This window comes from Lonchura striata, chromosome 8 (genome assembly GCF_050655825.1).
Source record: "Lonchura striata isolate lonStrDom1 chromosome 8, ASM5065582v1, whole genome shotgun sequence".
NCBI lineage: Eukaryota > Metazoa > Chordata > Aves > Passeriformes > Estrildidae > Lonchura > Lonchura striata.
Genome location: NC_140710.1, coordinates 19578086 through 19597478, shown reverse-complemented (window position 1 = coordinate 19597478; position 19393 = coordinate 19578086). Strand labels below are relative to the sequence as shown.

The 19393-nt window shown below is 37.9% G+C and overlaps 1 protein-coding gene and 1 long non-coding RNA gene across 4 annotated transcripts in view; one reads left to right on the top strand and one right to left on the bottom strand.

Moving 5' to 3' along the window:
- Positions 1–19393, bottom strand: part of LOC116183898 (uncharacterized) — a 300100-nt gene that overhangs the window by 149160 nt on the left and 131547 nt on the right. Inside the window, exon 2 of the long non-coding RNA XR_014956902.1 lies at positions 11913–12028. This is a non-coding gene — a long non-coding RNA (uncharacterized LOC116183898). The remainder of the gene's footprint in view (positions 1–11912; positions 12029–19393) is intronic.
- Positions 16322–19393, top strand: part of OLFM3 (olfactomedin 3) — a 51451-nt gene continuing 48379 nt past the window's right edge. For all 3 annotated transcript variants that reach the window (XM_021543292.4, XM_085585918.1, XM_085585917.1), the window contains exon 1: positions 16322–16630. In XM_021543292.4, the coding sequence (XP_021398967.1) occupies positions 16562–16630 (69 nt within the window). In that variant the 5' untranslated portion in view covers positions 16322–16561. The remainder of the gene's footprint in view (positions 16631–19393) is intronic.

Sequence of the window (19393 nt, the reverse complement as noted above, 5' to 3'; positions counted from 1 at the left end):
AGAATCCAGATTCCTTAAAGTGATGTTACATGAAATTCACTGAAGTCCTGTGCAGGTTTCTCTTTCTAGAAACGCCTTCAGTCTTCATTGCCTTAAGCATGGGTCATGAACAGAAAGCAGTGCTATGAGGTCTACTATGTGAGCTGCTGTTAGGTGAAAAATTAACAGAATTAATAATGACTGACCCTCAGCAGCAAGTACAGCTAAAAATCAATTGTAACGGCAGTGCAGGAATCTTCTATAGCTACATTGTTTAATCTGCTGCAACATATTGGAGGCTTAAATTTTGATTAAGGGAACATAATCTGAATATATATGTCAGATGATGTAAATATCTTTTTCACACCCTTGGTAAAAATAAGAATACTATTATGTGAAGGATTCTTACAAGAAATCATAAAATATAAAGTTTTCACTATAGATAGCAATATTTCTTCTTCCATCATGAATGTCAAGCATTTCTGAGTCATTATGAGAACAAAGATGCTGTAGAAAAGGCAGCTACACCATCTTCCCCCTCAGTCCCTCTTGATCCTTTCAGACACCCTTCATATCCTTTTGGGTTTTTTAGGAGAGGCATTGTTGTGACTGCTGCTGGAATAATAAAGTATTTCAGGAAGAACACTTGAATGCAAAAAAACACTCTTCTGCTGAAAAGGAGGCAGCTGGCACCCTGTAACTATGCAGCAAAGAATGCATGAACATTAATTTCAATTATTCCATCATTTTGGGTAACATAAAACATAATTCTTTAAAGCAAACTGTCCCTGTAATCTCTTCTTTATTTCAACCTGAAAATACACTACCTGAATCACTTCTGCTTAGTCTTAATTTTTACATTCAAATGTATGTGTACTTATGAAGGCTTGAGATAGAACATTTCCTTGCAGACAAGCAGAACAACTGGTTTTTTATACATAAAAGTATACTCAAAGTGCCTCTCCAAATTTTTCTTAAAGCTGTCTTATAGCTGGACCTCAGATTCAAACTGGTCTTGTACTTTGGGGAATAATTTTAATGACAATAAGCTTCTTTTAATTTTTCCAGTATGTTCTTTCTTTGCTTGGGAACTTTTATTATTCTGCACAAGAGAGATATGGGGATGAAGGAAGCAACGTGACTACACTTAGATAATTGTTTGTATAAGATACTGTTAATGTTTACAGAATCATGACAAAGGGGATTTTTTGAATAATGAAGTTACTCAATTAAAAATAATTTAATGTGCTGGATTACCAGGGTGTTGGGAAAAGACTGAAACAGTTACCTAGCAATTGATCAAGGAGCGTTGTCTCACAGAACAATACTAGCATAAAAATAGCTCATAAATCTGAAAAGCTGATTACTAAAACTGTTGTGGGAGCTTTGTTTTTTTTTAGAAGAATATTGAATTAATAAGGAATAATACAAAGGAGGAGTTTAATTATTCTGAATAGAAAAAATTTCTACCCTGGCATCTCAGGATGAGTGTGATTATGTAGGTCACAGATCTAAAATGACTTTTATGCATATTTCATTAAAAGCCACATCTTTTCATGAAGGATAGGAAACAATAAGCCCTGTTCAGATGGTACTTTCTCTACAGTGCCTTAAAAAAAAGCTAATTCCTTTGTGGTTATGGAGCTGTTAAGATGAGCCACCAATAAACACAAAATCTCATATCTCATATTCAGCTTATTGCTTTCACAGAACAATCATTTTCTTTCCCACTCTCTCCAAACCCTTGCAATAATTTTGAGTGCACAGTAATCAGACATTGACCAGGATTCTTAGTCTGCTTGTACTTCTGAAGGATTACTGTCAAACTGATGAGAATACTAGGTAAGCGCTTTCATGTTCATCCAAATAATGAAGTCATGATTCTGAATCAATTTGTAAGAATTTTCTATGAAATTTTACACATACAAATGAAATTAAACAATCAATAATGAAATTATTGAGAAAATATACTGATTGACAGCCACTTTGCTGTTTTCAGACAGGAAACATTTTTATATCCCATTTTAGTGTTTTTCTGCTTTAATTTTTAACTGGGTTTCAGAATTTTTTCCATGTAATAAAACATTTCTCACTAGATTTACACATGTCAATGCTTTCAGTTTTTAAATCACTGTTGTCATTTTTTCTTAGCTGTAAGACTGAGATTTAGTGTACTGCATATACTTAGGAGAAATGGTGGAAATGTTTGATCCATTAAGCATCAGAAAGACTAATTACAACTTAGGTGACAATTTTTTGCATAGTCTTGAAAAGCTAATAAGCATAGTGGAGCACTAGAAGGTTGATAAGATACTGTCATATACAATGCCAAATCCTGGATGTCTCAGCTCAGTGACTGAATGTGGACAAAGTTCTAGTTTATCCAATACGTTCTACTTGTGAACTGAACCATGTGTCTTCAGCACATGTCTTCAGAATTGAAAGTCTATGAATTAACTTACACACTACCACGTCCACTTAAGAGTGGATGTGGTAGTGTCTAAGTTAATAAAGGCTAAATAGCTGCTTGCAATTTTAAGATTTAGGGGAAATAACTTCCCAAGTGTTCCTGAACTCCCATTTTCATATATATTCACACCCACATATAAGCAACAATAATGATAAAACTGTGCTTTTGTTAAATTATGAAGCCACAGTTTCTATCACCTCTTGGTAAATATCTTGGCTGTGGTACTTCTGCATCTGAAACGTTTGATGGAGCTTCAGATTTCTTCCTCCAAACTTCAAATATCAAAATGAATTCCATTATGATTTTCACAGCTCAACAATTTCAGTCTTCAATGAACACTACTGAAACTGTAGTTGGAGTTGTTAACCAGAAATCAGGAAAGAAAGACATCATGCAAGAGAGATGATTTATCCAAGCAAAAACACTAGTTCAGTACTGCTTCAAACAGCACAAATCACTGTATATTACGTGATTGTTTATCTTGATGAGGGAATTGTCATCAGTACCTCTACTGCTGTTGAAACTGCAAAGCCTTCTCTTGAAGCTTTTTACTCAATTCCTCCCTCAGTGTTCTAACCCTCCTCAGCATCTTCTTGATTGCCATTGTGTTCTAGTGGGTTAAGGTTCCAGCTCCCTTCTGACCAAACTGTGCCAGCAATCCATTGCCTGATGAACCCGTGGCATTCTGAACTATCTTCTCAATAGACAAGACACACAGAAGTGCTTTGGTTGATGTGAAGTTTCCAACCCGCACTAAGCTGAGAGGAAAAGCTTCCCATTCCCCAGAGAGACAAACGCCTCAGAGAGACTTGAAGCTGACAAAAAACTCAGACACATACTAAATCCAAAGGAGGAAGGGTGGAAGCTGTACCCTTAGTGTGGGGACAGAGCTCAAGCCAGAAAGTGCATAGGATTTGTACACACTCCATTTCGTGTGCAGAAACTTACTGCACTCTCCAGTGCTATTCTGATGTCCCCCACTACCAAATCATGTCCACTCACTGAAAACCTTCCTTTATCTCCTCCTCACATCAATGTCATTTATACAACCACACACATAACTCTTCATACAACCACACACTAAATGTCTGAAACTGTGGGAGCTCCTCAGACTGGTTCCCAAGCAAGAGGAGTCATCTTCCAAAGCACCCTTGGCTTCCTCCAACAAGAATGCACAGGGTCTAGTACACTTGGGTCTAGTACAACCAAATGACATTAAATTCTGTCACTACTTCTCCTCACCCATTTTCCGCCACAGGAATTCACAGGCCTTAGCAGATCCCATATTAGCCCATTCCTTTAGTGATTCATACACAAAGCAGTTGCAACAGGTAAGAAATATGAACTTCTTCAGAGTTGCAAGTGATTAATGAGCTAATGCCCTGGGGCTACTACATTTTTATAAGAGAGTGAAAAATTGTATGGATTTTGACATGTTTGTTAACATAAAAACCCTAATGCTATATGCTTACACTTATGGATACCTTTAGTGCTTTCCATTTTTTCTTGTGATGCTTCTACTTGCTTAGTTTTCATGTGCTGTTGACATTTCAAGTATTTAATCTGGCATGAAATTAACTCCTAGTCTGTACAAGACCATATGCCACACTTAAAGAGCAGAGCAAACACAAACAAGGAGCTTTTATGTAATCTCTCATTTAATTTGCAATGATCTAGACCACTGTAATATGAAGGAGTACCATACCACCAACAACATATAAAATCAGAAAAATACTCCATAGAGCACACCTGCTACATCAACTAAATTTTGCCTGATCTCACCCACATATAAATTGTGACTGGGCACAACATGGATAACTTATCATGGGGCTTATAGAAAATTAACATTCTTCCACCAATTACACCTCTGAAACTTACAGAAGAAATAAAATTACACCGGGATCTGCACACTCCACTGTTTTTAACTTGCAGCAACAGTTAGACTTAGTCTCAGTGTTTCCAGTATTTGCTTGATTGCTCCTGGTCTGAGCTAGAGAAACCAGAAGACAACACTGCACTAGTTTTTATAAACATGATTAAAAATAGAAGATAAAATCACTGAGTTCAGCACCACAGGAAAAAAGAACTGAGTAAACTTTGCATTGTCCAAGTAGACACGTGTAAATTCCAGCTAGCTGTACTCATTCTTGCTACACCTAACTGAGGTTTAGCTCACACATATTTCCTGACACTACTTTGTGATAGCAAGGCAGCAGGTGTGCATTCTTCAAGAGCTTTTCTCAAACAGCTTTTGAGAGAGGACAGTTTTCCTTCAATTCTGACTGTGACTCAGATGTTGAGATATAAAAGGGACCACAAAAACATCAACACAAATATTTTCCAGTATAAGGAACACTTCATCATCTCAGCAACTAAACTACATTTTAAGATCACTGTACCTTATACAAGGGGGAAGGAAAAGAAACCAAAACACTGTAACAACCATATCCTAAGGGGCTGCTTTCTTCTGCCTGAAAGTTAAGTGACATTAAAACATTTCCAAGGCTCTCTGCTACCCAACAGAAACAGCTTTCTTAGCAATGTATGCATGTTACATATGTCATTTACACTGACTGACAGTGACTTAAAGGTCATCATCCAAGGAAATCTAGAATCTTGGGAATGGCATATTGCAAATTAATGATGAATAAATTTCAAAAGGTTCCACAATTTCAATTCAACTCCCCCCTCTAAGTATGGAATGCCGTATCTATAAAAAGAAGTACATCTATGACACAGGGTTGTATCACAAATCTTTGCTGATTGAGAGTTGATTACAAATATTACAAATATGCTGGGAATTTTTTTGCATTTTCAATTTTAATTAGATACTCAAACTTTGTAACATAACTCAAAATAAGACAAATTCAGTTAAATGTGTTTTTATATGTGCTTAAGTTTGGGGCTTTTTAACCTAAGTAGGTAGTCAGACATTAAGAAAAAATTAGATAATTTTTTTTATTTGTTTCAGTTTCTGCTTTGTCACTGATTATTTTTTGTTTCAGTCCTTTCCCTTTTTCTTTACCTCTGTTCACAGCCCTTCCCCTTCTGTTACCTTCATTTCCCTTCTACTGCTATGTATATAATAAATATCTGCACTACATAAACATTGTCTAGGATATGACTCCAAACTTTTTTTTAAAAATTTGTAACTAATGAGGCCAGAAAATATCAAGACTAATCAAAAAGATTTCCTTCTACTTCGTACCCTCTCAGTTACCAAAACCCACCATTTTTCCTCACAAATAATGAAAACTGTTTACAAAACCCTGGACTACTATTTCAGTTACTCTTCCCTCTGTGAACATAAGTTCTATACATATAAAAACTAATTAATATAAACAGCTTCATATGCAACTTTTCAACCAACACACCTGAAGACTAGGTGAAGTTCTGAAATACAAATAGCAGAATTTTATGCAAGTACTTCTAGTATCTTCCTCTACTAGCCTGGAGAGCTGTGCCATCTTTACAAATCTTTGTTGTGTTATGCAAAGCTTCTTGAGAAAGCACCTACTGTTTGTATCTGGTTTTGTTTTTTATAAATTCCTTTGATCCTCCTTTGATCTAGTTTCAGTCAGTCCCACAGCTGCTTTAAAATCCTTAGCATGTTTCTAAAAGCCATCATTTAATACTTAGGAAAAAGTGAGACCACTAAAACCTTTTAGCCAGATTTCTATAGAGCTTTGATTGAAAAAGGTAGGTTTTAATACTTAGATTGATACCAATATAATTCATAAAATTAATATGCTAAATCTAGTTAGGCAAGACATTTTCTCAATTTGAAATTAATAATAAAATCAAAATCCTCTAGTTCTGTGGTTTTGAACAATCAAAATATGCAGAATGCTTTTAATTTCATTTAGGTGAAGGCAACTAACTGGGAAATTACATTTTAGAACATAGCTAACCACATTCCTACAGAATCTAACAAGTAAGGAAATGTCAGTAACAATGGCCTCATGCCAGCCAAGAGAGCCTGCTCTTAGAAAGGTAATAGTACTCCTCTAAAACATAATTCAAAAATGTTTGAATAGGAGTGGCAGTTACAGGTCTAGAAGATAATACCATTTAATTTTGTCACAGACCCATATAATTTACAGACAGGTACTGATCATTCTGAAAACTGATACAATCCAGATATTATTTTTCTAAGCATTTGTACATAGAAACTGGATTATTTAACAAGAAATTACCAAACCAATGTCATTGACTCCAACAGGAGATTCATAATAAATTATTAGGAATACTTCTCAATCAAAATGTGCTTGTTTTGTTCAAGGACTTCTCAATATCAAATGCATAAGAGATTCCTTTGGCCCATGACTGGTTCAGAAGTAAGGATATGCTGATAACCTTGCTAGCAAATAGAACAGTAAAATGTAAGTGCTCTCTGCAAGCAGTGCTCGTATAGGTCTCTTCTCTGAACCACCACTAATACTTTTACCCCAAATTCTAATATTAAACTAATTTCCTTGACACATCTACCCCTCTTTTAAATTTGAATTAAATTAGCCAACATTTCATTTCAAAAATATAAAGGGAAGATGAAGAATGGAGGAAACAAAGAGTTTGGGTTTTTTTTTCTCCTGTAGGAAACAGGATCAAAAATACTCTGAGCTAGTCAACCCAAACACTTTCTAAATAGTTCATGCCTTGCCAGTCTGTTACTGTTTAAACAGTCCTCCAAAAAGCATCACATTATTTTCCTCTTCCGGGCAATTACCTTCATTTATTTAATGTGCCTTTGAACTTAAGCCTCATACCTTAGCAAAGAAATCCTGCGCCTTGGCAGAAGGAAAAAGCATCTTCTCAACTAAAAGATGAAGGGATTTGATGGTGAGGTCTCAGCCTCTGTCAGAAGTTTGTCTGCAGCCACTGTGTGCCTTCTTTGTGATTTCTAGTATCCTGTTATTTAATTAAACCAACAGATGCCCATAGAAAATATTTTATTAAGGCAGTAAGGGCTTCAGCAACTTTCCAAATAACTAATTCAAACAGAAATTTAGAAGTCATTAAAATTTACAAGCTGTTACCTCCTCTTCCTGGTTCACCTTGCAGATCTGCCCACTCAGAAATTTTCCTTCTTTTTCATACTATGCTTAACTGCATTAAAGTATGAAAGTCTACATACCAACTACAGTAATTTGGGCAGTTTTGACCATTTCTACAAGGCAAACAGAATTTTCACTGCAATGGATATACATGTATTCACTAGTGGCCTAGACAGTGCCAATAACCTCTAACTTGATTGCAGGCATCTCAGCACAGCAGAGTGACAGCTATAAAGGAATCAAACTGAAAGCTTACAGTGGTCAAAACTGTTGGCTTTCTCGGCTGAATGAATTAATCAAAACTAATGTTCATAGCCCGTTTGTAAAAAAATTTTAAAGACCTCCTAGACTAGAGGTAATTATTTTTCTTTCTTCATCTCATTCTTTCAATGCTACATTAATGTTCTGAGCTGTGGTTTTATATAGGCATTTATTTTGGAACAAGATGAAACAAGAAAGCAAATATTTGCCTTTAAAAGCAAACCAAAGAAAAATAGATGTTATTATGTGAATAAAGGTTTTCTTTCTTTCCGGTCCTCTTTAATCAGTTGAGAAATTAATACACTTGAACAAAGACAGGAACACTGATTTATGTATTGTGTTCCCTAAATCCTGCTAAATATATTATAATAGCTTGTTTTAGACTTCTACAGAAGATCCAGCTGACTCACACTCCATATTAAGTACAAAAATCAATTAGTTGAGAAATGAACCCATTATGTCCTATATTACAGGACTTAAATTTTTTAAGGCTGGGTGTAGAAGGGGAGCCTCTGTAATATGAAACACAGGATGGAAACACAATGTGGTTTCTTTACGGTTTGACTGGAAACCTATCTGAAGGTTATGTACAACCCTGTATCTCCATATAAAATTTTATTAAAGCATCAAAAAAGCTTCAGAATTCTGCATCCAAAATTAACATAAAAATCTGCAACCAAAAATGGTTAGTTTAGAACTTAGTTCTAAGAGTTGGGGAGGGAAAAAAAAAAAAAACAAACAACCCTAGTTAAATGAAGATCCTATTTGTACAAAGATCTACAAACATATTTCATCTGAACTGTAATAAATGCAACCACTTCACAGTAACAAATACAGACAGGCAACATTCTTATTAACTTCAATAACTGATGTTCTTACCAGCTTTATCTATGATCATAACTATGCATATAAATCTCTTCAGGATCAGGAGCTTACTCTGCTTCAGAGAGAACTTAAATTGCAATGAATGATTTTTTCATTACATCAGTGAGCAAAAAAAGCATGTTCCCCTTATACAAATTATCTGTAACTAGATAAAAAAATACATACTCATAGGGAAATTTTCACAGTTTTCTGAAAAAATTTTAGTTGTAAGTTGTTTTGTTGTAAGATATGCAAGACTTGGTACAAACCAGCAATATGCACTCATAAATTAATAGTAGTCTGTGTGACTGATTTTTTTGCGTCAAAATACAATGATCTCTTTATGTTAGATGATTTCATTATTTCACTAACCTTTCTTAAGTAGATGGAAAATAGTGAGATACTGATTTCTCATCATAGCTACACAAATACCATCAGCAGGCCTTAAAATTCAATTTATACAAACACCCAAACAGAATAAATGTTTCTTGAACAGCTAAAAAGGAGTATTTGCAACATTCAGCAATAGTCAAAGTCTGTAGCATTTTTCACATGGAAGAGTTCCCCTTAAGAGCCCTAGACAAAATTCAGCAGCATTTTACATTTTTGTCTTAAGTATCCCATTATTCCTGTTTCTGCAAGTCTGATAAGACCACAATTAAAAACACCATGCAGATTGGAAAAGCCAAGGGTTTTTTTCCTACCTAACATGGGAATTTGTTTTACATAGTTATCATACACCTTCATTATTTATATTCAGAGTTTGATAAGATGTCATTTACACCACACCTGATCTGCTATTATAAAACAGAATCAGCCAAATTTAAATAACGTGAGTATTGCCATTAAATAAGCACAGAAAAACATTTGCTTGGTCATGCCCCTTTTTTTAATATTTTTTTTTCCTTCCTTTTTGCATGACATTTCATGGCCTTATCCCAGGCCCCAGTCCAGTGCCACTCAGATATGTACTTGTGGAAATGTCATATTTGTGTTTTAATGTCTGAAACACTGGGCTTCTGAATTGTACTCTACTAGTTTTATACATTTTCTTTTTTTCAACATGGTTGTATTCTGGGAAGAAAATTATCTAATCCCACAATTAATTTCTACCTGCTGTGACAGTGCACCCTTAGGGTAAATATCATATTTCATATTAACACACTGAAAGCTTCCACTGTGATTGACCTTAAAGACACTCACAAATTAATTACTTTGCTCATCAATATGGTATGGCAGCTAAAAGATTTGAGCAGATACCCAGCCAGTTAACATGCATGCTGCCATCTGCTGAATTTGACAACACGGGATTTGTACTACTCTCTCTGAAAGAAAAGCTGTGCTGCTTTCCAAGAAGTATGTTACCAAACTCCTCATTCCCAAGTCAAATAATGACTGCTCATGTTCTGTAAAAGAATTGGTAATGTCTTATGGGCTTTTTTCACCCATAGGTTTAAAACTAAAAAGGAGACTATCTCAGCAAATGCATTTAAACTTTGGGGTTGAGTCCGCTGCTTAACAGCTAAATCTAGGTTATTTTCAAGAATATCATTAGATTTAAATGAACCCTCAAGCAGTGCAGATGTGAGAAAGGAATTTCACAATTTACATACCTTATTGTCCACCTTCAGTAGTACTCTGATTTAAAATGCTGTTCTCTAGCTTGGGACAAAAAAATTGGTATTAATGTGTAAACTGAAGTTCCTATATAGCAATGGTCAGGGGCCAGCACAGAGAAACAATTTTTAAAAACAGTTAATTACAAGAGAGTTTGACACCATTCATACAAAGACTACAGCTACCTTCTTAAAAAAAGCAGAAGTGTTCCAAAAAACACACACATTTTCAACTTGTACAGTACTGCTCCTGGAATTAAAGTCAAACTGATCTACATAGCAATATAAAAATAGATATACATATATTATATATAATATAATATACATCATACCAGTCAAAGAATCCATACTGGTGGGAAATGCAGCACCTACAATTTCTCAGATATACTGAGGAGTAAGCTAAAGTGGCTGGCTCCAAGTCTCCAAGTCCTGCTCCCAGCAGAAGAGACAAGCCAGTTGTGCAGATCACCACCATTCACATTGTTACAGGATCATTCAGGCTGAAGGAGACCTCAGGAGGTCTCCAGCTCAAACTGCTGCTCAAAGTAGGGTCAGCTGTGAAGTCAGACTTCAAAGTTACCCAAAGTTTTATTCAATCTGGTATAGGAAACCTCCAAGGATGCAGATGGTATGGCCTTGCTGGGCAACCTGTTCCGCTGCTTGCCTTAATAGTGAAAAATAGTTTCTTTGTGCCTTAAAATGCAAGGTATTTATAGCTTTTATGCTTTCTGAATATTAAATATTGTAGATATTATTTGCTTCTTAGACACAGTAGTTATAAATTAGGGGTAGTTTTATAAAAGATAACAAAATTACTGGAATGGTAAACACAGTTTGAGGGAGAAACATGATATTTTGCCCCAAAGCACAGCTTTATTATAATTATTTTTTATAGATTATTTAATCCAGTTATTCCCTCTACGATTTACAAATGAGCTGATATCTTACAGAAAATTTAATAAAATGTTTATAAACTTCTTTTCTCTAAAGAAGAGATCCTATTTAATTTGACCAAGTACCATAGCCAGGGTTATGAGTGGAACTGGAATTAATGGAATCATTCTACCTGTCATTCTATCTGCTGAGCAGCAGGGTAGGAGGAAAATCAAAACTATGTAAGAGCCAACTCTCAAGCACTGAGCTTGAGAATGCAGCTGAACATTGTGGAATGCAGAAGTAGCTGAGCTGTTCAGCCCAGCCAGCACAACTCTTCATCACTGCACTGCTTTGAGACCTGGATGGAGCCACCTTTCTAATTTCTCTTCCTAATGTTTACCTCCTGAAAAGCTGCCTATCTACTTAAACTGATCTCAGAGAGCACACTGACAGGCTCCTTCCACTGCGCCCACACCAGTATTCAAAATCTAAGCCTAAAGAAGCACCTGGGGGATTCCAGTAAGCATCACCTTGAAAAATTACCATCTTTTTTCAGATTAATTATATTCTAACATCTACTTGGAACTAAAATATCAAATATGTTACAGCTTACAAAAAGTATACCCTAACAGTGCCTGAGTTTATGTCATCAGCTATAACAAGCCCTTGGCTATATGGGACAGAATCATGAATATTGTAATATTGTAGCCTAACACACTGGTAGGTTCTTTTAAAACTGAAACTTACTAAAAAATCAAAGCAATAAACTACTGTATTACAGAAAACACCCACCTCTTAAGCCATTTGTCTTTGTGACAGGTTCTTACACAAACGTTTCTTTCTCCATTCCAGTAGAAATTTCTCCACCCAAGAAAGAGACACTAGAGGTATGATGGTCAATTCAAAACCTTAAAATAAAACAGAACACAAAGTTCATCAGAATGTTTGCACCATCATTTGTAATCCTGACTTAACCCTTTCCTTAATACTTAATGCACCCTTAAGTGATTATGACAAAGACTGGTATTGCAACTGAACTTTTAGTAGTGAATCTTTATTATTTTATTACTTTGAGACTCAGTCCTGCAAGATGAAGAGTCCCAAGAACTCCACAATGATCAATAGTTGTGGATACTCTGGTCTTTCATTTCCCACAAATTTCATGTTGCTACACCAGAATATTGCAAGCAGCCTCTCTACTATGACACTTTGGTCAATAAACATCCCTATAAATGCTATGAGACACAAACTAGTTTTGCCTGCATATAAATATTTAGAATACTAAAATTAATTCATACATGTGCCATCATACAGGATTCTTCTCTTTATTACTTCTGCAGTTGCATTTGCAAAGTACATTAAAAATACATATATTAGAAGAGGTATTTAATATTAAACATTCTACAGATTCCTGAGACTGAGAGGGAGACATAATCAGCTACTTAGCCCAACTTTAACTGTGACTTGACAGGCTAAAATTTATGTATTTTTAGAGACAATAGTTAATTTTAAATATTGCCAAGTGAGTATTAGAGCATATAAAAATCATATTATTCCTACTCATATTGAGTCGGACAAACCAAATTCTATCAAACAACTTCTAGATTTTTCTATCTGCACTGTATTCTAAAATAAAAAGTATTTTAATCTTAATTCTCCAAGTTTCACTTATTCCATGGGATAATACTTCTTTGTGATCTTGTAGAAGAGAATCTTAATCCTTAAATTTTACAATATTGAAAATTATAGAAGTCGTGTATAACCAACAATCCAATAAAGGCTACTCTGATGGGATTTGTAGTAAAGTCCTTGTCCATGCTGGAAGGGGAAAATGCCAGAACACTCGTGAGCAGAGATCTGTAACCTTCTAGGAAAAGCTTTTTTGGTAGAGATGCATTCTTTATAGATGCTGTGACTTTTACAAAGAATGCCCTTCCTACATTTCACACTGATGAAATCTTTAATTACATTTTCTCATTTCTATTCATGGTGATTCAAATATAACTGAACTTTAAATCTGAATATCCTATACCTATATTGTACTCTAAAGATTACCTTAACTCCCTCAAAAGCCAGAAAGATGATTTATTTTTGATGCATTAATAAAGTAAGTGTGGTATCTGAAAGAAAAATAAAGCAAGCTAAATCACAGAAATGTTTAAAAGTATTGATCTTAGTTTTATACACAATTTAAACTTCCACAGAGTTAAGTCTTTCTTGTATTTCACAGGAACTGTTAATACGTGGGAATATTTTACTAAGGCCATTTCTTCTCCAACAAAATTTAAGGTCAAACTTAAACTTTAACAAAAGTAAATTCTAGATGCAGATTAGCTTTAAACAAAGAGTTAAAGAGGTGCCTGACTCACTGGTTCTCTGTTAAACCTGTCCACAGCACCCAGTACCTAAATATTTCTGTCCATCTGTCAGGTGTTTCATGTTTGTTGAGGGAGGCAGAACATTGATGCTGACTCACATCACAGCACACCTCACCCTGGCATCAGCACGAGCTCAGCGGGAAATAACAGCACTACACTTCTGCAGAAACTTGGATTTTTACTACTTTCAGTGCATTCTTACAGAGGTATGCAAAGAAAGGTAATGTTCACAGAAAAGTTCCTAAAACAACTCTGAGTAATAAAGATTATTTTGATCAGGTATTGCTGCTTCAGGGCATAGGGCAGAAATAAAAACTTCTCATGAGAACTTGAATTTTGTTTAGTTTTTCAGGTAAACTTTAACAAATAGAATTATTTCAGGTACTGATTGCTAATGATTCTCACCAGTCTTCAGATACTCTTTTCTATCAAAAAAAATTACTTGTCAGGTTGTTAGAGGGTGGAACAATAATATTGCATATTTTTACTTTCTTCTGAATGGATTATTAAAATCAAGCAGAAAATAATTGGGTCATTTTATGCCATCTTTTTAAAACATGTTTTGGTACCCTTTCATACATCAAACAATTTATTAGTTTGTAACACATAAAAGTATCTGAGAAGTTCAGGAGTTGTGAAGGCTTATGTTTTTAGGAGAACCACTGATTTTATTTTTTAACTTAACTCTTCAATATTTTACTGAATTTCAAAGACAGATATTCCAAGCAGCATCAGAAAGTGGAAAAACATACTGCATCACTTAAGCTCCTTAATAAATTTGCATTCTAAGATTAATTTAATGGTTCATATGCTTTGCCAACTTTATGTTAAACTGAGAAACAAAGAAGGGAAGAAAAGCATGGGGAAAGTAAAGCTAGGGAAAATTAGAGAACTAGTCACTGAGGTGCCCTAGAAAAGATTTAAATACCTTCAATCTTGCCTTTGTGGCTTTGAATCTATGTTCTTTTTTCGTATTAAATTGTTTCTGCTGAAAGCACCATTCATTTTGTCCTTTGGCCAACCGGAGGTTTTCAGTGCATTGGTACCATTACTTTATATTGAATTCATAGGAATATATGTGGCTGTCCCCTTTTGTATTTTTTAATGCCCTTTAAAAAAAAATAGGGATTTTACATACTTTCTACAAGAGAGTTAAGAAAAAATACCTAATCTCCTTTCCATACCTTTTGTATTTTCCTTGTAGAAGGTAATTCAAAGGCAGCTGTATCAGAGGGGTGTCTCTTTCCATTGTTGACCCCGAAATGCCAATGAAAGCTCATTCATAATCTCCTTTCCACACCATAAGGAAACGTAATTTGTAGACCTACCTTCCAAGGAAATGAAAGACTGTATCTCTGTAAAAGATACTGCTGATGAAAAGGGGATGTGTAAGATATCTTAGCATAAAACATAAATTTAAATTCACTCACAAAACAAAATCTAGTTATTATAAGCCTAGAAGGAATTAAAAAATGTAATAATACACTGGAAATCACAGGAAAAGTCAGCACTTTTGATCTGGGAACACTATGCCAAGGATATGCAATCTTTTCAGATAGCTTGTAAACACAAAGCTCTGCTTGTCTTTCAGCAGTGGTCTTAGCTCCTCAAGGCAAACAACACCAATCTTGTACATCTGAAGACAGCTAGAAAATCATGTTCTGTTCACACTTACCCTAACACCCTCCCAAACCTGGGGTTTTGTTTTGTCTGAAGTTTGGTATTTTAACACTCAAGTTCTGCTTTTTTAAGGATATTTTTAGCCCACTTTTCCCTTAGTTAAGATTATACAGCACCTAAAAAAAGAGGCACAACAGTGCTGGCCTTTCTGTATTAGATAATAAAAAGCACACAATGAAACCCCCAGACAATCTAGTCAAGACCAAAAAAATTGCCAACTGTAAAGCTAAAATAGATTTTTACCACACAAAGCTGAAAACCACATTTATAATAATCTTGACTGTGTCATAAATAAGATTACCCTGACTATAGGTCTTGAGACTGAGTATTATAAGGTAAAATAATTGAACCATTAGGATGCTTCGCCCATGTTAAGGGATAGTGCTGTTGTTTACACTAGGGCCAGGCTCAGCTGTGCTGAACGCACAGGCCTGAGGAAGCCAAATCCCATGGCTGCCTGTGCTGTAAAACTGACCGGCACAGGCGGACAGCAGCCAAGGCAGAGCCCTGGTGGCAAATAGGGCTGTCCTGACTGCAAAGATGCTGGCTGATGTAGGGAAAATTAAGTTCCCATTGCCCTTGGGCAAGCTTTCGAGGTTTCCTCTCAGCAAGTGACCTCCACCTGCCAGGCTTTCCACCTCAGCTCACAGGCCGAGCCAAGGAGACGCGATGGTCCTTTGCTGCCCCTGGACCAGCTGGAAAGCATAGATGGCTTTACCCTCACCACAGCTCAGTCAAGCCCTAACTTAACTTTCTAGATGGAGATGCGAAGGGGACTCCCCTGAGGAAAAGCCTGTTCCCGCAGCTCCCCACATCAACCCACCCTCGCCATGGTGCCAGGCACTCTTTTCGGGACAGCGGCTCCTCGCCGCCTACAGCCGCGCCCCAAAGAGGAGCGGGCTTCTGCCGGCCACGGCCGGGGCCGATACAGCGAGGCGGGTGCGGGCTCGGCGGGGCCGCCCTCACGGGGGCACGGCGCCCGCCGCGGCCCGGCCACGCCTCCCCTCAGCGCGGCCGCTGCCCGGAGCCCCCGCGCCCTCCCGCCCGCGCTGATGTCACATCCGCCGCCCGCGCCCGTCCAGCCGCGCTGGCTCCGCCGCCTCCCGGGCCCGAACTTTTGTGGTGGGCTGGCCGGGGGGAGGGGAGGGGCGGGGTGGGACGGGGCCGTGGAGCCGCTCCGCCGGCTCGGGCAGCGCCGTCCTCGCCCGCCCTCCCCGCGCCGAGGCTGCCCACGGAATGAGCGTCCCCCGGGCGGCTGCCGCTGCCGCCTCCACTCGGGCTGCGGCGGGCGGGCAGAGAGCGCGGCTGCCGGCGCGGTCGCTGCGGCGGGAGCGGAGTGAATGACCGAGAGGAGCGGCGCGGAGAGGCAGCCCCGGCATCAGGATGCGGGCGCCCGCCAGCATCCTCAACCTCCTGCTGCTGTCCTTGCTGGCCGGCCTCGATCCCTCCAAGGTAGGAGCCGGCCGGGCGGCAAGTTCGCAGCGGCGGAGCCCGCCCGCACACGGCGTATGCGGTAGCGGGCGATGCGCCGGATGGCTCCGGGGAGAGGCGGGTGCGTGTCTTTGGCTGCCCGAGCGGCCAGGAGGGAGAGGAGAGCCGGCGTCGGGAGCGGCTGGCCCCGGTTCCCGGCCGGGCGGGGGTGCGGGCGCCATGCGGCAGGGCAGGGCAGGGCAGGGCAGGGCAGGGCGGGCAGCCCCGGCCGCAGCCCCCGGCGGCGGGAGCGGAGCCGCGTCCGCCGCGCAGGGACGGGGCTGCCGTGCCCGGTAGCTGTCCAAGGCCGGTCGCTGTCCAGCGCAAACCAGCGGCAATCCATCGCGCTCCGGGCAAGGAGGCGTTTACAGCGCTGCACCAGTTCTGGGGAAGCAGCGAGGCGCTGGAAGCAGGGATCGGCAGCCTCCGACTGAAATACATTTGTTTCGAGTGAAACTGGAGGCGTCACGTGAAGACACTGAATTTAGCACTATAGCCACGCTCCGGGCTGCTGCAGTTCTGTTATTTACAAACGTGTTCAAGTCACCAAGAGATCGCAGCTGAAATTGAAATAACGACAAAAGTAAACAATAGGCTTTAGTCGTGAAGCCTGGCTGGTGAAGGAGATTTCAGATTAAGTCGTTTAGAAAACCAGAATTGCGCTCTACCACTTACAAGCAGTAATGACTGAAAGCCACCAGGTCTGCAGATGTCTGTAGTGCTGTATTTTATAGATGTAGAACTTATCTCATTTGTCGGGTTTTTTTGTGGCATACAGTCTTGTAACTGTGAGCATTATAAAAACGTGACAAGAGAAAACATTGCTATAGTATTGCAGTCCATTGCCAGCAGCACTCTGTGCCATGTTGCCAAAATTTACATTGCATGGCAGTGAATGTCATATTAAAGATACCAGTTAGGTACCAGCCAACAGTGTGAGGCAGTGCTCAGCTCTTCTGGCAGGCTTTCCATTTAAAATAAAGATATCAATCTGTACATATACAAATACATACTGAATGTTCAACAGTATGGATGGGATGCTCTCTTTAAAAACAAAAAACAGAACCTAAAAAGCAATTCAGTGGAAATCTGATTTACAGCTGCAGTATTCTGACTGCTTTTCAATCAGTAAGATACAGTGACAACTGAAAAAAGCAGGAGGTCATGGAGGATTAATAATATTAACTAAGAAATTAGTTACATCAGTTCTATTAAAAAAGAGCTATTTGGAAATCAGGTATTGCTGTGCCTGTAAGGAGACTCATCAGGCAATGCACACATGGGAGTTTCATATCTGTGTGAACAGCCAGCACATGGTCTCATTATAACTAGAGGTTTCCACACACTCATTTTCTTTATTTTTCTGTCTTCTGTTACACTTAGCAAGATCTACTAAAGACACTGCATAGAAGCAGGAAAAGGCAAATTTATATCCTTCTATGTCCACAGAACAGTAAAACCACTAATGAAGCAAACAGACCTGGCAGAATAATTCTTTTTAGTTCAGACCCCAAAATAACACTGGGAAAAAATGTTCCATTTTCTGTCGCTGTCACCACCCAGCACTGAAAAACAGGATGAGGCACTGGAATGAAATGTCACAAATGAACTTTGGAAACTGTGCTTCTAGCCCTTTTTGCTATGCCATGCTGTGCAAAGGGCATGAAAATGGCCTTTTATTCATCACTCTGTGTGACATTTTCAGAGATTCAGATGTTCTTTCCAGGCTCTTTTGACTTTGTCAAGGGTCAGGAATAAAAAAGCTCAAAAGTCCTTAAAATTGGAAGTCTGTTTTTTATCAGAGCTAATTGGGTTTTCTTAAATTAAAAAAGTGAGATCAAGTGGATCCTACACCACATCAAACATAAAAAGGTGTCACATGCAGACACTAATTTTTGTTGACTATGAACAATATATTTCATATTTCTGTGGAAAATTATGTATGAAAAATTTTAAACATATTTTGCTAGCAGAAAAGTACAAGTTCTGAGAACACTCCAGGAATTAAACTAGTGCTCAATTATTTATCTTGCTTTATGCTAAATTGAAGTAGAATAATAATTTTCTGCCCTGCAGTTTGGGAAGCAAATCTATGGTATAAACCTAATTGTAGGAAACAAGGGAATGGTAAATTCTTTCTTTTCCAGGAAGAATTGTACAGTATGCTCATGCCTGGAAAGGCAACTTTCTACATGCCCTTGACACTCACAACCGACTTAACTTACTGAGATGAATGACAATAGATATTTCTGGTACACACAATACATTTCTAGTTACGTCCTACATAATTTTCAGTTAATAATTTATTTTATTGAACAACTGTTTCAAGATAATGCCTTGGGGAGTAAAATAATCTTTCATTTAGTACCAGGCTATCACTGACCCAACACTGCTGTCTTCAGAAACTCTTGTTATGACAGAGATGTTGTGCTCAATTTACTCAGTTATTTACTGATAGTAAAGTGTTTAAGTATCGCCATCTTATGGTAAAATATGTAACAAAAATTTATATATCATTTATTTCCCAGTCTCTGAAACATTAAGATTTTATTTCAACCATAGTAATTATTGTCCATGCTCTTGAATTCTTTCTCCTAAATTTGATATAAAATATTGATCACCTTTAGAAATTCTTCTCTAACAACTGAAAGGCAGATCACTAATGATAAATTTTAACACAGTGCTAATTACTGAATTTCAGTTTAAGATACTTACTAAATGTTATATTTGTTGCTTTATTTTTTC